At 39.8% G+C, this 19,945-nt stretch overlaps 1 protein-coding gene across 1 annotated transcript in view; it reads right to left on the reverse strand.

Moving 5' to 3' along the window:
* Positions 1–19,945, reverse strand: part of LOC110067796 (uncharacterized) — a 59,286-nt gene that overhangs the window by 2,582 nt on the left and 36,759 nt on the right. Inside the window, exons 27-41 of the mRNA XM_020775132.2 lie at positions 19,344–19,508; positions 17,084–17,260; positions 16,141–16,362; positions 15,409–15,561; positions 13,802–14,133; positions 12,020–12,263; positions 11,125–11,313; positions 8,985–9,188; positions 7,775–7,891; positions 5,952–6,116; positions 5,334–5,522; positions 4,503–4,745; positions 2,137–2,361; positions 1,175–1,348; positions 312–916 (exon numbers count right to left, since the gene is read on the reverse strand). Of these exons, the coding sequence (XP_020630791.2) occupies positions 312–916; positions 1,175–1,348; positions 2,137–2,361; positions 4,503–4,745; positions 5,334–5,522; positions 5,952–6,116; positions 7,775–7,891; positions 8,985–9,188; positions 11,125–11,313; positions 12,020–12,263; positions 13,802–14,133; positions 15,409–15,561; positions 16,141–16,362; positions 17,084–17,260; positions 19,344–19,508 (3,404 nt within the window). The remainder of the gene's footprint in view (positions 1–311; positions 917–1,174; positions 1,349–2,136; positions 2,362–4,502; positions 4,746–5,333; positions 5,523–5,951; positions 6,117–7,774; positions 7,892–8,984; positions 9,189–11,124; positions 11,314–12,019; positions 12,264–13,801; positions 14,134–15,408; positions 15,562–16,140; positions 16,363–17,083; positions 17,261–19,343; positions 19,509–19,945) is intronic.

Genomic DNA, 19,945 nt, shown 5'->3' on the forward strand with positions numbered 1-19,945 from the left:
GCATGTAGTAGGTACCGTCCTTAAAAGCACAGTTTCCAGCATTACAGAGTGCGACATTCCTTTTGGTAATCACATGATCTTGTCTTCAAAAGTAAGATGATGCATCAATATGACCGTTTCGCACTCAATTTCACTTTTCTGCACTGATTAATTGCACTGATTTGGGATTAATTGAAATATTCTTAGCCAATCAGAATACAAAAATTGTTGCTTGTGGATTGCTTTGTCCGAAATCAATAAAAAGGAAGCCGGAAACTTGTTCTTCCGATATTTTTAGGCTTCATCAAGTGGCATCAAAGAGAGAACATTACCATCAGGAAGCTGTATCCGTTCCAAATGGGTTGCCATCCAGCAGGACAATCTGGGATGTTTGTGGATTGACTATGAGTGGCGACAACAGGCCCAGGTGCTTCACAGACAGCGCATCTACTGATGAAAGGCTCGACAGCAGGGGCACTAATAGGCATCATTGGGATTTGTAGGTCCGTTGTGAGCCAGTAGCTGTAGTCATTTCTAGAGGCGTAGTAACACTGTTCGTTGATGTTACAGAACAGGTATGGCATGGTGGTGAATCGTCTTAAACACGAACCCGACGCACCAAGGTCCTGGCCGTGTGAAGTATCATGACCCTGGACATACAGCAAACTGTAGCCCGTCCAGAGTCTTGTCAGATTCAGTGGACAGTCAGGTATTGATGTTGACTGGCTGTGAACAACCATATGGTAGCCTTCCCCAGTTGCCGATTGTCCTATGACGCCCGTATTGCCAGGGGTACCAGATTCCCCGCGCTGACCGGGGAAACCAGCACCGCCTCTCTTGCCGGGGACACCGGGTTCCCCAGGGATCCCTCTAATGTCTGACGGCAAGCCAGGAACACCAGCATCGCCCTTAGGGCCAGGAACAAAGCCACGTGGGCCTAAAACAAAAAATAGATGTCACGTCTTTACTTCGAGCACAACCAAAATTACTTCAGGCCTCAGTTGTTCGTGGGCTGGACAACACTATCCACTGGATAAATCGCTATCCAGTGGATAAGTGTTATTAGCAAAATAAACCACGCTATCCGCTGGATATTTAGTGATTTATGCAGTGGATAACGTTATCCGCCTTTCGAACAACCTAACCCGGGTCAGACCAATTAGACAGGTCTGTCGTCACAAGTGGCAAAACGTACCTTGAGGTCCTGGTTCCCCTGTGGGTCCCTGTATTCCTGGTGTACCTGGAAGTCCATCGTCACCTTTGGCTCCCTTTAGCCCTGGGGTAGTTGTGTCGTCACCAGGGTTACCTTTGGGCCCAGCCTCTCCCGGATCACCATTTCTTCCTGGAACACCAGCGGTTCCGTTGTCTCCTGCAGAGAAAAGAGTTAATTACCCGTGTACAAATCATTTCTCGCGAGTCAAGGCACGACTATCAAGAACAAGATTTGCTTGCAAAATACCTCGGGCAGAATCACCTTTATAATGAGACTCATGCAGACTCTCACAAAATATTTCCGATAGGATACAGAAAGAAACTAAACTGGAGTGATTACCAGGCTTAAAAGAAAACCCTGCAAGGACCAACAAGATTTATTTCTAAGAATAATTTTATCACTCAAAAAGAACAATTCAGTTGGGAAGGCAAATAGCCACGGCTTAACACGAGCTAAACTACAGAACATAGGGCCACTTTTAACCATCCACCGAACAAGCCGACTCGTTTGGCTCGTTTGCTCCTTTGTCATCCACTGCCGAGCCAAACGAGCCACCAAATATAATATAGATTATTCCTCGTTCTTTTTGTTCCTTTTCTTTCCACTGCCGAGCCAAACGAGCCACTAAATATATGCACCTTCAAAAGTGACCCTGTATTGTGTAGTTGCTCCACAACTACTTCCATCAGTGTCTCCTTTGTCAACCATGAACTTGCCATGCTAACTTATTGGCCTGTTTTCTCGCAATTTTCAACTCCTCAAATATTCAACTTGTTACCATAACGTTTATACATTAAGGCATCAAGAAGTATCATTTAACATTATACTTAAGATTGATCAGACAACAGTAACATGTTTGGGCCACTGCTTTAACCTTTCTAACCTTCCTTTCATTGAATTTATCATTGATCAAACAACAGCAACAAGTCAGTTCCACCACTTACCTTTCGGGCCTTTTTCTCCTGGAAATCCGTTGAATCCTGGTAGGCCCACCGTGCCCTGGACACCTTTCGGACCTATCGGGCCCATATCACCTGCATCACCACGAGCCCCGTCTTCGCCTGCTGGTCCCTGCTCACCAGGGGCCCCGGGAAATCCGGGGAGGCCACTATCACCAGTTGGGCCAGGAAGGCCTTTCTTTCCACCCAATCCACTTAAGCCTTTCGCACCTGCAAAATAATAACACATTTCACTACTTCTAAGGAAACAATGGTTTGACCGATATCACATTTCACTGATAATTGATATTTTAAATTAAAGTGAAATGCAGGTTCATTCGTTCTACATTTATCTTGTTCAATCGCAAGTTTACAATATTAAAGAACATTAAAGGCCGCTCAAAAAAGTGTCCAGCACGTTTCCAAGAACTTCTTTTTGACAGGTCAATACTACTGCTGTTTATCAAGCAATGCGACAATAATTGAACTATCAATGGTAATCTTTATGACAAAACAGGTTGACATAGCAACAGTACAGCTAGTTTAAAACACCCTGAATTTTAACTTTAACAGCTTAGAACTCAAAACGAGCTTGATGACCCCCATTTTGTATTATCCAATTGTGATAAGAATGATAAGATGGAACTTTTTCCAAAGTTTAGTAACTTTAGCTTCTCGAGATAACTTCCCAAGTGCACCATAACTCGATGATGCACAGCTAAAAGCAGGAAAATATTGTTTTACAACAGCCAATGGAAACAAATTTGCGACAAGAGACCACTCGCGTGCAAATAATTGTTAACAAGTGAAAGAAGAAAAAAGTGAAGTTTACTTTCCAAAGTTTACGTATACTGAGTTTGATAGCGCGGCTTTGCAAGCTATGTCATAATTAACAAATGGTAAACGCCATAGCGTGTACTATTGAGTTATAAATGCACGCGGGAGGTTGCTAGGCACGAAAGAAGCGTAAGAGTCGCACGAGGCGATAGCCGAGTGCGACTCTAGCTTCTTGAGTGCTTAGCAAACCTCGCAAGTGCATCCATAACTCAATAGTGCACGCTATGGCGTTTACCATTTGTTTTATAACGTAACATTGAGATATTGGAACAACAGAAGTCCTTTTATTGAGCTACATCACAAAAAAATGTTCGTGTAGTCTTACATGACAAGAGAAAACAAGCGCGCGAAAATTCATTCATGACAACCGACTGCACACCAGTAACTCGATAAAGTTTCGTCTTCACACCACTGTGAAGACAGTTTCGCATTTCTGGAAGAAGGATGTCGGCCATTACTTTGGAAACAATGTCTGTCAAAAGATTTGCTTTGTAAATATTAGCACACACGTCAGCAGCGTACACCCATGGGCAAATAGTAGACGCCAAATTATAAATTTCTTAGAGTGTTTTCGAGTATTCTGTACAACGTTCCGCAGGAAGTCAAGTCACTGTATTTTCTCATCCCCCTGTTTTTAAATGCACTAAATCAAAGTGTTCTATGTGCAAACTCGTGAACTTGGTCTGTTTTCATATGGGGTTTTGACTCCTTTACAGATCGTCCATATGGCTTATTTATTTTTTGTAGTCATTCAATTGTAATAAATAAATAAATAAATGAATAAATAAATGAATAAATAAATGAATAACTGAATGAATGAATGAATGAATGAATGAATGAATGAATGAATGAATGAATGAATGAATGAATGAATGAATGAATGAATGAATGAATGAATGAATGAATGAATGAATGAATGAATGAATGAATGAATGAATGAATGAATGAATGAATAAATAAATAAACCTGGCATTACTCTTTTTATGAAAAAAAAAAACCCCACACACACTAAATTATGTATTAAGGAAGAAAAATGAGAATAGGGCTGCAAAGCAGCCTGAAGAAAAGATTGAAAATTACGAACAGACGAAGTGGGGAATATATGGATAACAAATGGTGGGAATTTCACAGTTAGCGCTACTAAATTAGGATTGCGTTACACTTCGTGAACACTATAACAAAAGCAACAGCCAAAGCTTCTTCAACAGAGAATAATCATACCGACTGGAAACTTGAACAATGATCATTTCTCCGGACTTCATGCCACAGCAGAAAAGTAATTTAAAAACTGTTTACCAACACAACAATACAATGTGAAAAGATAGAGCGATTTCCAGTGAGTGTCGAATGTAATCAGGCAATTACTTTGGTTTTGGTTTTACTACGGCTTGAGATTGGCTGAGTAATCTAATTGGTAAGTAATGAGTTTGGTTTCGGTTTTACGACACTCAGTTGAAAACCACTGTATAACCCAACTTTTTCGTGACTTGATCCCCCCAAACGTTTGGTGCCCAACTGCTTTCATTACTTCATACCTCTGGGTCCAGGATCTCCATTTTCGCCGACCATGCCGTCCAATCCAACTGGGCCTGGACTTCCTGCCTCACCCCTTACGCCCTTAAGACCTTTGATTCCATCTGGTCCTCTGTTTCCTTTAGCGCCTTTTTCACCGTCTGCTCCAGGATCTCCACCAACTCCTGGATCACCTGGGAGCCCTGGCAAGCCTGGATCACCTGGATTTCCTGGTGTCCCTGCATTACCGGGGTCACCAGTATTCCCTGTGTTGCACAGAACAAAGCATGTCTAGTCATAAACAAGACAATTTATTTAAACGTTTATAGTTAACTAGCATCTGTTATGTCGCACAAAACAAAATATGCACAACGTTCACAATTCATCATTACATTGTCTGAGCAAGTACCATTAGGCCATAACGAACACCTGTTGAACACTTGTTGTAAGGTAGCCACATGCCACAGAATTGTGCTGTCTAAATTGGCCCTAGAAATCCAGACAATTAACTTGTCCACATCTACACCCAACTCTGTAACAATCATCATTTGCATGAAATCCAGACAAGTCTATCTTAGGTACCGATATGCGTTCTCCTCCTACACTGCAGCAATCATGTATTTGCTTAAAATCCAGACAGTCTTTAACAGGACTATGCACACCACGGTACCTGTGCAATAATGGGTGATATGCTTTAAGTCCACCCGAGACAGTCTTAAACTGGACTGTGCACACCACCTGTGCAATAATGGTTAATTTGCTTAAAATACAGACAAGACAGTCTTTCACAGGATTGTTCACACCACCTGTACCATGATGATTTGTTTTCTTAAATTTCATAGCTAGCTACATACCACGTTCGCCAGGAGGTCCTAGAGCTCCAGGTTCTCCTTCTCTGCCTGCATCGCCCGTGACGCCATTCAGTCCAGGCATACCAAACTTTCCAGGAACTCCAGGCTCTCCTGGGTCGCCACCTGGAATCACAACACCTTCTGCTGGGGGTGGCCCCGGGTCACCCTTCTGTCCCTTGACTCCAGGAACACCTACAAAAAGTAATTCAATCATAATTAATAAAAATAATAAATCAATACATTGATTCTGAAACACTTAAGACACCAATAGACTTGCCTTTTGCAAGGTCTATAGATCAACCGGAATGCATTATATAGGTAGTAATTTAGTTCATTCGTTCGTTTGTGCGTTCATTCGTTCATTCATTCAGTCAGTCATTTAATGTCAATAATACGGAGCGCGCTTGTGCAATCACCTGGGTCAGAGGTCCGTGTTTAAAGTGCTTGACAACACATATAATAAAATACTTGACGTAATCCAAGATGGAGCTAAAATGGTACACGAGGTGAACAATGAAATATCACCGCTTGGTAACACAGGGCAGCTAAGATTAGACTGAGTTCTCCGAACGTTAAACTCAACAAACGGTAAAATTCTGTTGTGGCATTAAGTCAACTTACCAGGTGGTCCAGGTTCACCAGGTGTGGTATTCCCAGGGGCGCCTTGGCTGCCAGCGTCACCAACAGGTCCGGGAAAGCCATCGAAGCCTGGCACCCCATCTACTCCGTTGCTCCCAGGCTTTCCTTTTTCACCTGGCAGGTCAGGTCCAGGATCACCAAAAGGACCTAGACACCAAAAGAAAAAGAAATCATGGGTGCACAGCAGGAGATAATATTTTGATGAAAATTGATCCTGTTAAAGGTATGTTATTGTCAGACAGATTCTAAATAGATTGTAGTATAGTTCCACTGTCTTGGAAAGCAATCTAAAAATGATTTACTGATGAACTCCAAGTTAATGAAGAAAAATAATCACATTTATTACATCTCTCAGACACTACGCGTGCTGTGATAGGTCAGTTAAGTGTGCCATCTTCTACTGTATGGCCCCTAAAATTTAAAGCTGATTTTGTTGCCAAAATACCGTAGAATTCCGAAAGTAACGGCCCCCGTTACTTTTGGATTTAGCAGGCAAAAGGGGCCGCTACTTTCGGGTAGCCGTTATTTACGGGTAGCCATAACTTTCGGATGGTTAATAACGTTTGCACAGTAATAGTCGTTTCAGACAAAGCGGACGTGTAACACAAGAAATCAAACGTTCCGTTTATGCATGTTTCCAACTACCCACATAAACAAAGCAGACTGCACAAACCAAAAGAAGGCTCTAAACCCGTTGGTACTATAGGTCGAAAGTATGATGATCGCATTATATCGCAATGAATTTATCATTTGACTCTGCCTCTAGACAAATACAGCTTATAAATCATAGTTTCATTAAAATTTTAGTCAAGTTCGAAATAATATCACAGATAACACTCTTCAAGTCTATGTTCAGTCCTGCATTCAGGCTGTTCCGCGGCATGATCCACGCTTGAGAACAGAGACTTTCTCTTTTAGTGAGTTCTTCAAAGGGCCGCTACTGCTACTTTCGGGGGAACCGTTACTTTCGGGGAGCCGTCGTTTATTTATTTATTTATTATTTTTTTTTTTTTTTGGGGGGGGGGGGGCGTTACTTTCGGAATTCTACGGTACGGAATTAAAGTAACCACAATGGAGACACTAAAGACAAAATTGTTTAAACAGTGAATTTATATTGTACCTTGAAATCTCTCAATACTCTAACGGCATTTAATTTGTTTACCTCTGCCAAAACTATCCCAAAACTAAATATGAAACGAAATGGAAATTTCAAATATAAATTTTAATAATTAACTGTCATGGTTTATGTTCTCCACACGACATCAAATTTGGTCATTTTATAATGTTGTTTGCAGAGGATAACAAAGAAATGTACCAAGAATTATAACACACATGTACAGCCATTGTACTCCACACTGAAACTTTTGTTTTTCGACGTTCGTATTGCCGTTGCAGTTGTGATTTTCTTAAACTCGACCCCTATGTTGTGATTTATTGCCAAGTGTTCTCAACTTTCATAGCAAGCAAATGTTTAAAATTTTCACTTACATTAAATTATGTATTAGGACGTGCTTACAACTTACAACGATTTCCAATTGGCTTATTTTGCTATTGACGTGCGTCAATCATTTCAAGCTGTTCCGAATAGAAATTGTTTCCCGAACTCGTAAGATACAAACAGCAGAGATATAATAAATATTATATTAACCAAACTATGAATTAATTTGCAGAGTTTGCAAAGTTACCAAATAATTGTGTACGCGCTTGCACAGGATTTTAAGCTGACAAATAGACAATATAGTTATTATTTCAAAATACAACAAAATACACCCTATCAGACACAAAAAAAAAAATTTGAAAAGCACCTTGGATGCCCGGATCTCCAGGAAAACCAATTACACCCTTTGATCCTGGCAAACCACGAACGCCATCATCACCATCCATTCCTGGAATTCCGCTAAGTCCAATAGGACCAGCATCACCTTGAAGAGAATAAAATTAATTGTCATTCATTAGTAAAAATCTACTGGCATTCTATCACCTTGAAGAGAATAAATTATCATTCATTAGTAACTATCACAAATGCCGGCCATTTCCTTATTAGCTGTGCTACTCTCTATCAATTCTGTTGCAGATACTGAGTAGCGTAGCAGTGTGCCCTTGTTAACAAAATGACGGCCGCCTCTTTACGTTTTCGAAGTGTCTGTGAAGAGGATTGACATAAAGTTTTGAACGACTAGCAGATTTATACTGAAACAATTAGATATTCACTCTCAGTTTTTATGAGTAGTAAACAGTTGACGAGTGTGCAGCTCGATTCAACTATTAAGCAATTAGATTATGAGCTCAAGATTTCTATCGCGTGATTACATTGCTCGCTCTCGATTTCTATCCATGATAGTTGACTTGGGCTGCGCCCTCGTCAACTATCAAGGATAGAAATCGAGAGCGAATAATCTAATTGTTTTAGTATAAATCTACTAGTCGTTCAAAACGTTATCTAAATCCTCTTCACAGACACCTCGAAAACGCAAAGAAGCGGCCGTCATTTTGTTAAAAAGCGCACACTGCTACGCTACTCACTATCTATCACAGAATAGATAGTGAGTAGCATAGCCAATCAGAGAACGGCATTAGTGATAGGGTTGTCGTTCTTAATTAACCCGTTTTTTTTGTGTGTGTGTGTGTGTGTGTGTGTGTGTGTGTGTGTGTGTGTGTGTGTGTGTGTGTGTGTGTGTGTGTGTGTGTGTGTGTGTGTGTGGCATGACGCGACTTAGATCTTGTTTTGTTGTTGTTGTTGTTGGCATGATGGGACCTATTTTTCTGGGATGCTATTTCCTTGTAAGTTATCCTTTAGCATGATTGCTGTAATAATTGTCTGGGACATTAATAATAACATTCATAATCTTGGGTGGAGAGGGGCACTGTCTAAGTATATAGTGTGTTGTCCAAGAACAAAACCCACTAATCCTGCCAGAGTCCAGTTTGTTCGATAATAACTAACCAGCGCTGTGTCCCCTCGCCTAATGACACAATAAAGGGAAACATAAACACGGGAGCACATTCAGTTAGTACCTGGATCACCATTGGCTCCAGTCTCTCCACGAGGTCCAAGTGGTCCTATAGGCCCTGCATCTCCCGTGTCTCCTGTAAACCCAGCTGCTCCTTGGAAGCCGTCATCCCCCTTAAGCCCGTCAAGTCCATTCAAACCTGGTTCTCCGGGGGGGCCTGGGTCACCAGGATCACCTCTGACTCCTTTTGAGCCTGGTGTTGCTTCACCTGAAAATGACAACACAACACGACTGCTGTGACAACATTGTTTGCGTCAATTTTGCAGTGAAGAATCAGGACACATACAAGCTGTAATGTCCAGTTTGGTGCCATTGTTGATCTCTACAGAACAATAGTGTTATTCTCCTAATTTTGATTCCTATAACACTGATTGTTATGATGATTGTTATACATTGAATTATTCGGCTTCAGCTGATAACCCCTACCTCGACCTGGATTATTCTGGATATCACAAAAACCTCATCCAATAATTGTTAAACATATGTGAGAAGTAAATGGTAGTTCAAAATAATATCTCCTATGTTAATTGTCACACTATTGTTATAAAATAGTACACATCATTGTTGAGTCACATTTTGCCAGCAAACCATAAAGTAAAACTGAGCAAAAAGTGTTAAAGGGTAAGTGTCTTAATACAGAATATAGCTGGAATTAACTGTATACCTACAACTTAGGGTAAGAAGAATCATCCAAGGGATACAAACAATATCAAAGAGGGCTGAAAATGTCCGAAGCCCACTTTCAAATTTCAAGTCATAAAAGCAAACTAACCACAAGGAGGATACGTTATGCTGTATAATTATAAGGATATACAGAATCCCAAGAGGACTTAAAAAAGTTCAAGCTTAACAAATGTTTTATCCTGTCTCATCCTCCCTAATCAAAAGACCTATGCCTGGGCTGCCTCGTGTAAGTTGTTTAATGCAAAGAAATCCACTGCCAAACCAAACAAGCATAATGCAAGCGTAACGCTAGATTAAGTAGACAGGATACGTTTTCACTTTCGTTAATTTTACGAATAAAATTCAATCTGCCTCCATCTGGCCTAATTCGACTCTTACTGGAAATTAATTTCATAGGTTTACACCTGTTTGCTTGCTCTCAAAAAGTGCAAATTATATGATAGTTTTTAATTGGCTCATTGTAATCCCTGGATTTTTCCTGTCTTTGGGTTACATTTCGCAAAATATGCGCTTTTAGAGGTTAGTTTTTAATCCAGTCATTGTCATCTTTAGATTTTTCTGCATCACTGAAACCCGTCACTTCAACGTTTTAAGCCTGTTATTTGTTGTCAAATTTGGTTTAAACACAAGCGAGTTGCGTGAACCGAGGGCTCGGACGCTAACAAAATAAAATGCTAAAAACAGCTTGTCACAAATAGCTACAACAGCTTGTGTCTTCAAGGTCTACATCCCAGTCCCCGTGAAAAATAGTGACTCGAATCTGTAGAGCAGGGTTGAAACTTGCATTTCCAAAATAAATAGCAAAATCAATTGCAAAATCAATAGCACCAAACGTCAATTCATCGGCGGTTGTATCCCTGTCTTTTATAGATCTTTATAGTCAAAACTGATTAACCCTCAAATTGCCAGAACCGCCCTTTACAGGTATCTCACATTAGGAACGCAAAGAACGGTTACACAAGAATGTCTTATACAGGAATGCACCAAAGTCATATCCATATCCTCGTTGCCTGGTGTCCGTGTCCACATGACTTTGGTCACGTGGACATGAGGCAAAACCTGGAAATGACAGAGCTTCCAATTCCCTGTCTGAGATGTGCCTATAGGGAGTCATGGTAGTTGTATTCATCATCTTAGACCGGATATTCGTTTTGATGAATGCGATTACCATGATTCCCTGCAGGCGCATTTCATAGGGGGAATTGACCATTTGATCACTGAAGATTTCTAACACTGCAACACTTAAATACTCCAATTTGTGGAGTTTTTTAATGTAAAAGTAACCTTTGGTTAGTACGGACCAAGAGCAGGTAACATTTTTGCTAATGGTCAACCACTGGTCAACATTATTCTATAATTTAGCCATTGAATGTTACCATAAATCAACCAATAGGAATTTGCATTAGATTCAACTAAACAACAGCTGTATAACATGGTTCTTTACTGAGTGACGTTCCTACCTGGTGGTCCTTCATCGCCTTTAAATCCTTTATCTCCCACCATGCCTTTAGGGCCTGGAGGTCCTGTCTGACCAGCTGGACCTGTCGGACCTTGGTTGCCGAACATCCCAGGGAGACCCTCAACACCGACAATCCCTGGGATTCCTTTAAAACCTTTAGGTCCGTCCCTGCCGGGTTCACCTACCGGTCCTAAAGAAAAAAAGTACAACTGGGCTGCAGTCATCAGGGTGTCATCATACTCAAAAACAATGATCCTATCTTACACATTGGAGTAAACTACAATTGATTATTAGCGTTGTACAGTTGTACACTTTCTCACATCAATAATAAAATTCTCATATGATACTCATTGTATAATAGAGTAGTACTTCCCAGTAGAATTGTTCGAGTAGTCACAGTTATAATCTACTCAATTATATGGTCCTAATATCATTATACCAAAACGTTTTAACAATAATATGACCCCCTGAATGAAGAGATAAAATTTCGTTGACACAACAATGATAATGACAGCAAATAAACAACCACAACATTGCTGGGTTGTAAAAGCGTTATTGAGCCCATATATTCTTCAAAATATTTGGGGATTCTAAATCTAAATTAATCAGAAAGATTTCCCTGAACAACAAGCTCCAAGTAAAGTAAAATCTTTTTTCTCGGTCTGCCAAATTTTATGGAATTTCACCAAAGGAAATGCGAGAACATTCACTGGCAACCCATGCATTTTCCTTGGAAACTAAAGAGAGCCACCTTAAGATGCTGGCTGGAAGACCACTCTAAATTTGTGTGTGTGTTTTACTTGTGATCTCTAAGCTCTCTTCTTGCATTCTGCTGAAATCTGCAGAGTAAAGTCAGAGAGGGAGAAAGAAATCAGGGAGTTCAGTAACATACATACCTCTGCAGCTCTTTTCTACTGTGGTCCTGACCAGTCCTAGAAGTTCATCAAAAGTTTTTGGGGTCAAAATGTCTTCCGGGCTATCTACTAATGTAGACAGCTGATTCCTATCAACACTCCCAATACCAATTGCAATTACTTTCACTCCCAGATCTTTGATTGGTTGAACAGCATCAACAAGGGGTGTTTGATCAGGAGCAATATCAGTTCCTGTTTGATTACCATCTGTTAGCAGGACCATGACCTAAGAGGTGGGAGACAAATCATGATACCATAAACATTCGAAGATATTAATTAGCTCCTTTAACTTCAGGTAGAAACTAATCCTGTCCATAACTGAAGTCCCCGAGGAAAAGCAAGCTCAGTTAAACAGCATTTGACTTGTTTTACTTGTATCATTGGACATCCCCACTAGAAATTCAGTCTTGAATTTATTCAGTCCACTATAAATTCAATCTTGATCAGATCAGATCAGATCAGATCAGATCAAATCAAATCAAGACTTTATTTATCCATGGTAAAGATTAAAGCTATATGCTTATGGGGCCGTGCACTAAAATAAAAGAAAAAATAATCAACACTGTAACCTACTATTACTACAATTAATTCAAAAATATGTTTTTAAAAAATCATACAATTAAACCTTCTATCTACAATTACTAAATCCTCTTTTTACCGTTCCCAACCTCCCCCTAATCTTAACTCTCCTGGGAGTCTCATCACAAGATTATATTCTGGTTGCTATTTAAGTTCGCTTCCCCTGGGAGTTTGAGACCTCATGGTTCTGCTGTAGGTTTAGCTCTTCTGAAAAGGGAGGTATAAGGTTCTTGGTGAACTAGTAACGAGGAGTATAATAAAAGGTTCAATTAATCACCACACTAGTATAAATTAGCACTACTATGGGAGTTCTATTTTATGGACATCTTGATAAACATCACATTCTCCTCATTCAAATAACAAATTGGTGTCAGTTTTTCATGTGTCTGTCCTGTTATTGATCATGAATTTTCTGATAACTTTGAAAATTTAAGGTGGCTCTGAACCCTTTGTACAGAATTTTTTCAAATTTTGCCAAAAATTGCGTCTTATCACGCTCATCAAAATTTGATAATATAACAAGATTTCACAGTGTCGTTTTAGAATTATCAGCCCATGAAGCTGTAATTAAGGGCGTTTTTAGCAGGTCGTACTGTTGCTATGCTAACCTATTCTGTCACGAAAATGATAACAATGTGTAATCAGCAATGATTAGGCAATTTTTTGGATACCACGATTGTAGAATCAAGTGATTACAAGTGGTTATAATGACCCATCAAAATTTAAGTGCCGGAAACTGTTTTGAGCCACGTTAAGCTGGCAAGATGAACCAAATCCTGTGCTGGGAAGATGGCACTATCTTGCCTGCTCGGGATTAGGTGCTATGCCCTGCCAGAAAACTTTCCCCAAAGTCGAAGTAGGTTCCCATAAAGTAAATCCGCCATTGACCACCCCTTGTTTGATCAAGGTGACTTGAAATTGGCCTCATGTTTTTGCATGCTTTTGGACTTGACTCCATAAGTTCCAAATCTGCCACCTTGAGTAATAACTAAATCTATACTGCAATCTTTTGAATAGTCAAATAAACAGTTAAATAGTTGAAACACAAAATAATTTGAAATTTGGAAGGAATGGTAATTTCACTTGACAAGGCTCCAAACAGAATAACTGTAAAACAACACTGTTGAAACATATTACCATACAGTAGGTAATAATTGAGATCTGACCTTTAGTAACATACTTTACCTTTCTAGAATTTTGTCTCATTCCGCCTTCTTCTGTAAATAATTCTTCAGAGGCAACCTTTAGGGCCAAATCAATTCGTGTAATACCAGCTGTATGAGGTACATCATCCACACGCTTTTTTATCTCTTCTTTGTCGTAGGATGTGTTAAAGCTAATCTGCATTTTGGCACTTCCGCTGTATTCAATGAGGCCAACATGAGTAAGGGCACGGCCAATACTGAGATAGTCAACTACTCCGTTAATAAATTGTTTCAATTTAGCAAACTCGTCTGAGAGAATACTACCAGATGCATCCACAAGGAATGAATAATCAGCATTTTCTTGACCACACACTAAGAATGAAAAGAAAATAGAAATTATCTCAACATTTAAGAAACATCAGACATTTGGCCATGTAAAGTGGCTACCATGCAGATTAAATACCTCTTACTAACCGAGTTTGAAGGCCGTACTGTAAGTTACGGACCGAGTTTTTCCCCATCGATTTATGGCCCAAACAAAGCGCGCGGGCCATAAATTGACGGGGTAAAACGAGGATCCGTAACTTACAGTACGGACTGAGAAAACGTGGTTAGTAAGACATATATTATATCTCTACTGTGTGTCTGACAGCTCGGCTGTTCACGTGGAACAGCTTCAAATTTCTGACGCACCTCGAAAGCAAAGCAACTCAATTTGAACTGACCGTTTGAAATCGTTAGTAGGTATTAATACACAATTTTGTTCTTTTACTTGCTAAAGAAGTTAAGAACACTTGCAATTGTCGATAAACCATGAAACATTCTGGCAACAAAAACAGTTTCAAATTTTAGCGGGCTGTACAGTAGATTACGGCCCGCTAAATTGACCAATCACTGCATGTGTACTAACTGAGATATAATAAGAATGTTTACGTAATCCTGAAAGAATTTTCCTAAGGAGAGTCACATGTAAATGGTTCTGCAATATCACAAAAGGTCGATAACCTTACTGTTTTATTAATCTACAAAATAAAATGTGAAATAGCCAGACGATTTTGTGCATTTTTCTTCTGCAATAGGCCTTTTTGCAACAGTTGGTAATGTGACTGATTATATCTAAACTTTGAGCCACAGCTAAAGGAATTTCAGAACTGGAAAGAGCCAGAACACCAATTTTCAGACCAATGCCATGTAAGGTTGACATTTAATCACAATTTGAATATTGCAAAAATTAGAAGGTTTTGTATGGACGCAAGGAAGCTTTGCCCTTCAGAAACATTTTATGTTATTAATCACTACAAAAGGAAGCTGCTGGCAAATAACTACAGTGGAACCCTGCCTTACGACCACCCTGTTATTACGGCCACTTTATTCTGGCCCAAAAAAAGCTCAGTCAGTCATTTTCTTATTTAAAGAACCCCTTTAATACGACCACCCTGTTAATACGACCAGTTTTTCATGGCCCGAAGGTGGTTGTTTTAAAAGGGTTCCACTGTATAGGGGATAGAAAGAGAGGAAAAATACTAGCAACAATGAAAAATTCTAGATTCTTAAACTGAAAGGAACAGACAGTAGGCCAATGATGATTGTAATGTCTTATGGTTACATTTACCACTACATATGAAGATAATAATTGGTATCACTCACAAATTACTCCTGTCTGGCCTTTCTCGCCCTGCGGTCCAGCAGCACCTGTGTTGCCAACAGGCCCAACATCACCTGTTCGTCCAGGTGGTCCAACCGGGCCAGGGCTTCCGCTGCTTCCTTTTCTGCCTTGTACTCCAGGTTCTCCTTTCTCACCTGAAAATGGTTTCATTCAAATTTCAGAAGATAAAAATGCTGCCAGGCAGAGTAACTCAAGCACAAAACAGTCTCCCTTGTATACATGGTATGATTTATCTACTTTACCATTTTGTCCTAATTCAGTTGACAAAGAAATTTGCCTACTTAATTTTGGTAGTCAACATGGCTAGTACCTAAGGGAATTTCACCAGCCAAAACTGAAAATCCAGTGGTATTTGGCTAGTAGACCACCGCCAAGGTCGAGCCCAGCTAACCCCACTGACACATTACCCTTACCCTGTAGGATACCTTGGGAGGTGAGCTGTGGCTTAGTTACCATGGTGACCTCCTTGCTGCTGCGGGGATTGTTGCTATCCTTTGTCTCTACCTTAACAGTACCTACCCTCCAAGACTTCAAATTGGGTTTGAGTTTTAAGGGGGCATTGTCCTTATGTCAGGTAATAAGTCTATTTACTAAGCTTGCCTACTGTAACTATCAGTCTTTGTGCTGTTTAAGTGTTCTTGTTCTGGAAATTAGTTAACATCCAGTTCAAAGATGCTGTACCATACCAGGGGTAACCTCAATGTACAAAATACCTTTTGTTGGGACACCTGGTAGTCCCATGACCCCAGGGTCTCCTGGGGGCCCACTTATACTGTCACCAGGTTCTCCTTTCCGTCCCCGTGGACCCTTAAAGCCAGGGGGTCCTGGCAGTCCAGTGCCATTTGCTGGTAATCCTTTTGGACCTAGAGATCCACCTTCTCCTGGACCACCTGGCACACCAGGCAATCCAACAATGCCAGGTTCACCTTTGATCCCTGATGAAACAGATTGAACATGTTCATACCTCAGCAACAACCATTATAACAAATTGGAATAGTTTTATAAGAAATTAATGCATGCTTGATGTATAGAAATGCCAGTAGACATATGTTAGTGTCTTCAGGTGCATTTTTAGACCTCAAAAGTATATAACTTTGTTATAGAACAACACAACAAAAAGTCCATTTAAGAGCACAAAACAAATACCAAAATACTGCTACTTATGGCTGTTGTGTCCACTAAGGTGGCTGACAAAAGTTTCTGGCACTTTCCAGCAGTTACACTTGGATGGATAATACCACCACTCTTAATGAGATGTTACAAATTATTAGCACTGCACAAATGCTCAATCATTAGTGATTTATCTTTATGGCATACTACTGTAGGCTACCATGGTGATGGTACATGTTAAAAACATCCTTAATTTGGCTTCAACTCAAAACTGGCACTCAAAGCTAAAACTTATGGTGTTTCTACCTGGTAATAGGTTTTACTGTTGCTATGGTTAACTAGTTATAATGCCATGAAGATGGCCACAACTCGTTCAGCAACGATGGGGCTTTTTTTTTTTGTAACTGCCAAAAACTGTTGTCAAGTTAGGAATGCACATAGTGGTTAACCCTCCCTCATGCAAGAATTTCCACTATGCCATTGATTAGGGGTGTGTGGATTTTTCTGATTTACAACCAGTGGATAAAACGAATGTAAATAAAACACCTTTGCGTCCTTTAAGTCCATCTTCTCCCTTTGTTCCATTTGGTCCATCTCTGCTGTCACCTGCTTCTCCCTCCATGCCCTGTGCTCCTTTATCTCCTGGTGGGCCCTGGAGGCCTATCACGCCTTGATCACCCATATCACCAACAGCACCTCTAGAGCCATTCCGTCCTTTTATACCTGTGAGTATACGAGATAAACAATCCAACAGTGACACATTACCCAAAGAATGACACATCAGACAGATTGATAGAGCAGTCAGTGTGACACAGCAAACATAGACTGATACATCAGAAATAAGGTGACATGACTACAATGTTGGACATTAATTAACTCTTTGTTGACGGGAGGTTTTCATTAATAATTAACCCATCATATTCTTTAGCTAATATTTCTACAGGTATTTACAGTACTGTAGCCTGTAATAATACTTAATAGAAAAAAAAAAACATTTACCTTCATGGAAGCTAACATTACCTTGATGATAATTTTTTTTGCAAACCATAGAATTAAATATAAAAGCTAAAAAATGGTTGAAAAACCAAAAATATTGTTAGAACACTATTTTCAGAATTAGTGTCAAAAGAGAGTATTTTCCCTGATCTATAACCAAATGTATCCTGAAAACCGAATTAAAAACGACCTGATCTTAAATTAACCACGATTTTTGTCTGGACGTAAACAAGCATATTGCATTTCCGTTACTATGGAAACCCCCAGTCAGTCTCATGTTACGCGTCCCTGAATCAATAGGCCCTTTGCAGCTAAGCCATCACGTGACCTATTTGTCATAAAATTATGGGCTACAACTTAAAGAATGCCATGAATGGAAAGAACGCATCGAAAATATGAAAATGGCCAAGTTTGAGGCTCCCATCGTTATAGAGGGAGATTTTATGACGGTCCGAATTTTTAAAAGAATAAGAAGATTTGTATGGAAAAAGTTGTTGGAGAGCAAACTCTTGCTCTCCACCAACATTTTCCATACAAATCCTCTAAATTTTCCGAAAATTCAAACTGTCGTGAAAACGTACTCTTTAATTCCAGGGCCCTCAAACTTGGCCATTTTGGTATTTTCGATGCGCTCTTTCCATTTCTGACATTCTTTAAGTTATAGCCCATAATATAAAAATTTTATAGGAAAAATCTGGTCACGTGACCCCAGCTGCAAAGGGCCTATTCATTTTACAACAAAAAGTCAACTAAGCGAAGCCTTTATTCAAGATTTCTGAGCTCTCCACTTTCAATAACGATTGACATGAACATAATTTAATCATTAGCCAAGATTCTTAAGGTAAAAATGGCAAACCGAAGGGAATTTAGTTCCATTTGAACAACATCTGCTAAAATGGGTGACCGCGAGCAAAGACTCACGTAAGTTTGTTTACCTCAATTTTTCGCTTCTAATTTCCAGATTACTGTAAAAATTACTTTCTAATTACTTGAAATACCCTTCGGAACGTCGTCCTGGTCAAAAACCATCATCAGAATCTTTGCAAATCATTTTGAGCTCGCCCGATTCAACTCCGCCATCGTGACATGAATTTGCCTGATGTTTGTCTCACCTAAAAATCGCCCAGTGATTGGGTAATTATGTCAGCTTCCTGTTGTCCAAATTTGGCGTCGAACGGAAGTAACGCAAATTTTTGGCGATTTTTTTCTCTTATGGGTACATGCACGTACCCATAATAATAGCATTTGTTGATGAAGAGTTAATTGACACCACACTTATAGATTGATAAGTCAGAAATTGACTCTTGACACAAGGCGAGACATTAGAGTTTGATTGACAAATCAGACATATTGACACTTAAGACACAAATTCAAACATTTTATCATGCTTTCAACCTGTTATCTCTGATTCATTGATTTTTTAACCTCGGCACCTAAACTGGGATTTACACCTCTGAGTGGTACCCATGTATTATGATCGTCTTTGTGTCCACAGGGACCTTTGGGTATAATTAACAATTCAGGTAAGGTAGTCCCCAGCTCACACTGTCATAGTAACATAAAAGCTGGTTTGTTGCATGACTCAAGGATGCTACACAGCCATAAGATGTAATTACAACTGAGTTTCACATAAGTATCTTTTATCTATTTTACACTTCTGGAAGAGAAGATCTGAGCGAGAGTGGTGAGCAACCACAGGGACAACTCAATCCAGATTTAAATTAGTGCGATCAACCACCAAGCCTAAAGCTTGACACCTTGCATAATAATAAAAAAATGCGTAATCATTACTCAGCAGTAAGGCAGCTACCTTTTGGACCTGCAGGACCGGCAGGTCCTTGTGCATCATCTCCTGGGAGCCCTTTGGGTCCATGAGGCCCAGGTAAGCCACGTTCTCCTTTTCCACCAATAGCACCTGTGTTGCCCTTCAGTCCTTCTACACCAGGCTCACCTTTGTCGCCAATTTTTAATTGACCTGTGATAACAACGACAAAAACAGCATATATACATGTATGGAAAGCTCTCTGCTAGGGAACCTGCTGTTATCTCCTAAGAGTGCCAAAATACACATTAATTAGATCAAATTTTGATCTATCAAAAGATTACCACAGCGCCAAATAGAGGTACGAACAGCAACATTTATCATGGAAATTCTGCTCAATAGCTTTTAGTAAATTAGGCTTTTTGTGAACTCTTTAACTTGATAGGGGAGTGTTTGCTGATGTCATCTTTTACATTTTATATCAATAGCATTCCACTTTGCTAATCAATAATTGACTCCAGAAGTGTAGAGAGCCTGTTTAACATAGTAACTGGAGAAATGCTTAGCTCTTTGGATTTTGCAGTGAGTGCTAATGAGTCCACATATTTTCGGAGAATTTAGACGTTTTAAGTTTGTGTTATACAAATTCT

Source organism: Orbicella faveolata, unplaced genomic scaffold (assembly GCF_042242905.1).
Source record: "Orbicella faveolata isolate gen_17 unplaced genomic scaffold, um_ofav_v1 contig_25, whole genome shotgun sequence".
In the NCBI taxonomy this organism is placed as follows: domain Eukaryota; kingdom Metazoa; phylum Cnidaria; class Anthozoa; order Scleractinia; family Merulinidae; genus Orbicella; species Orbicella faveolata.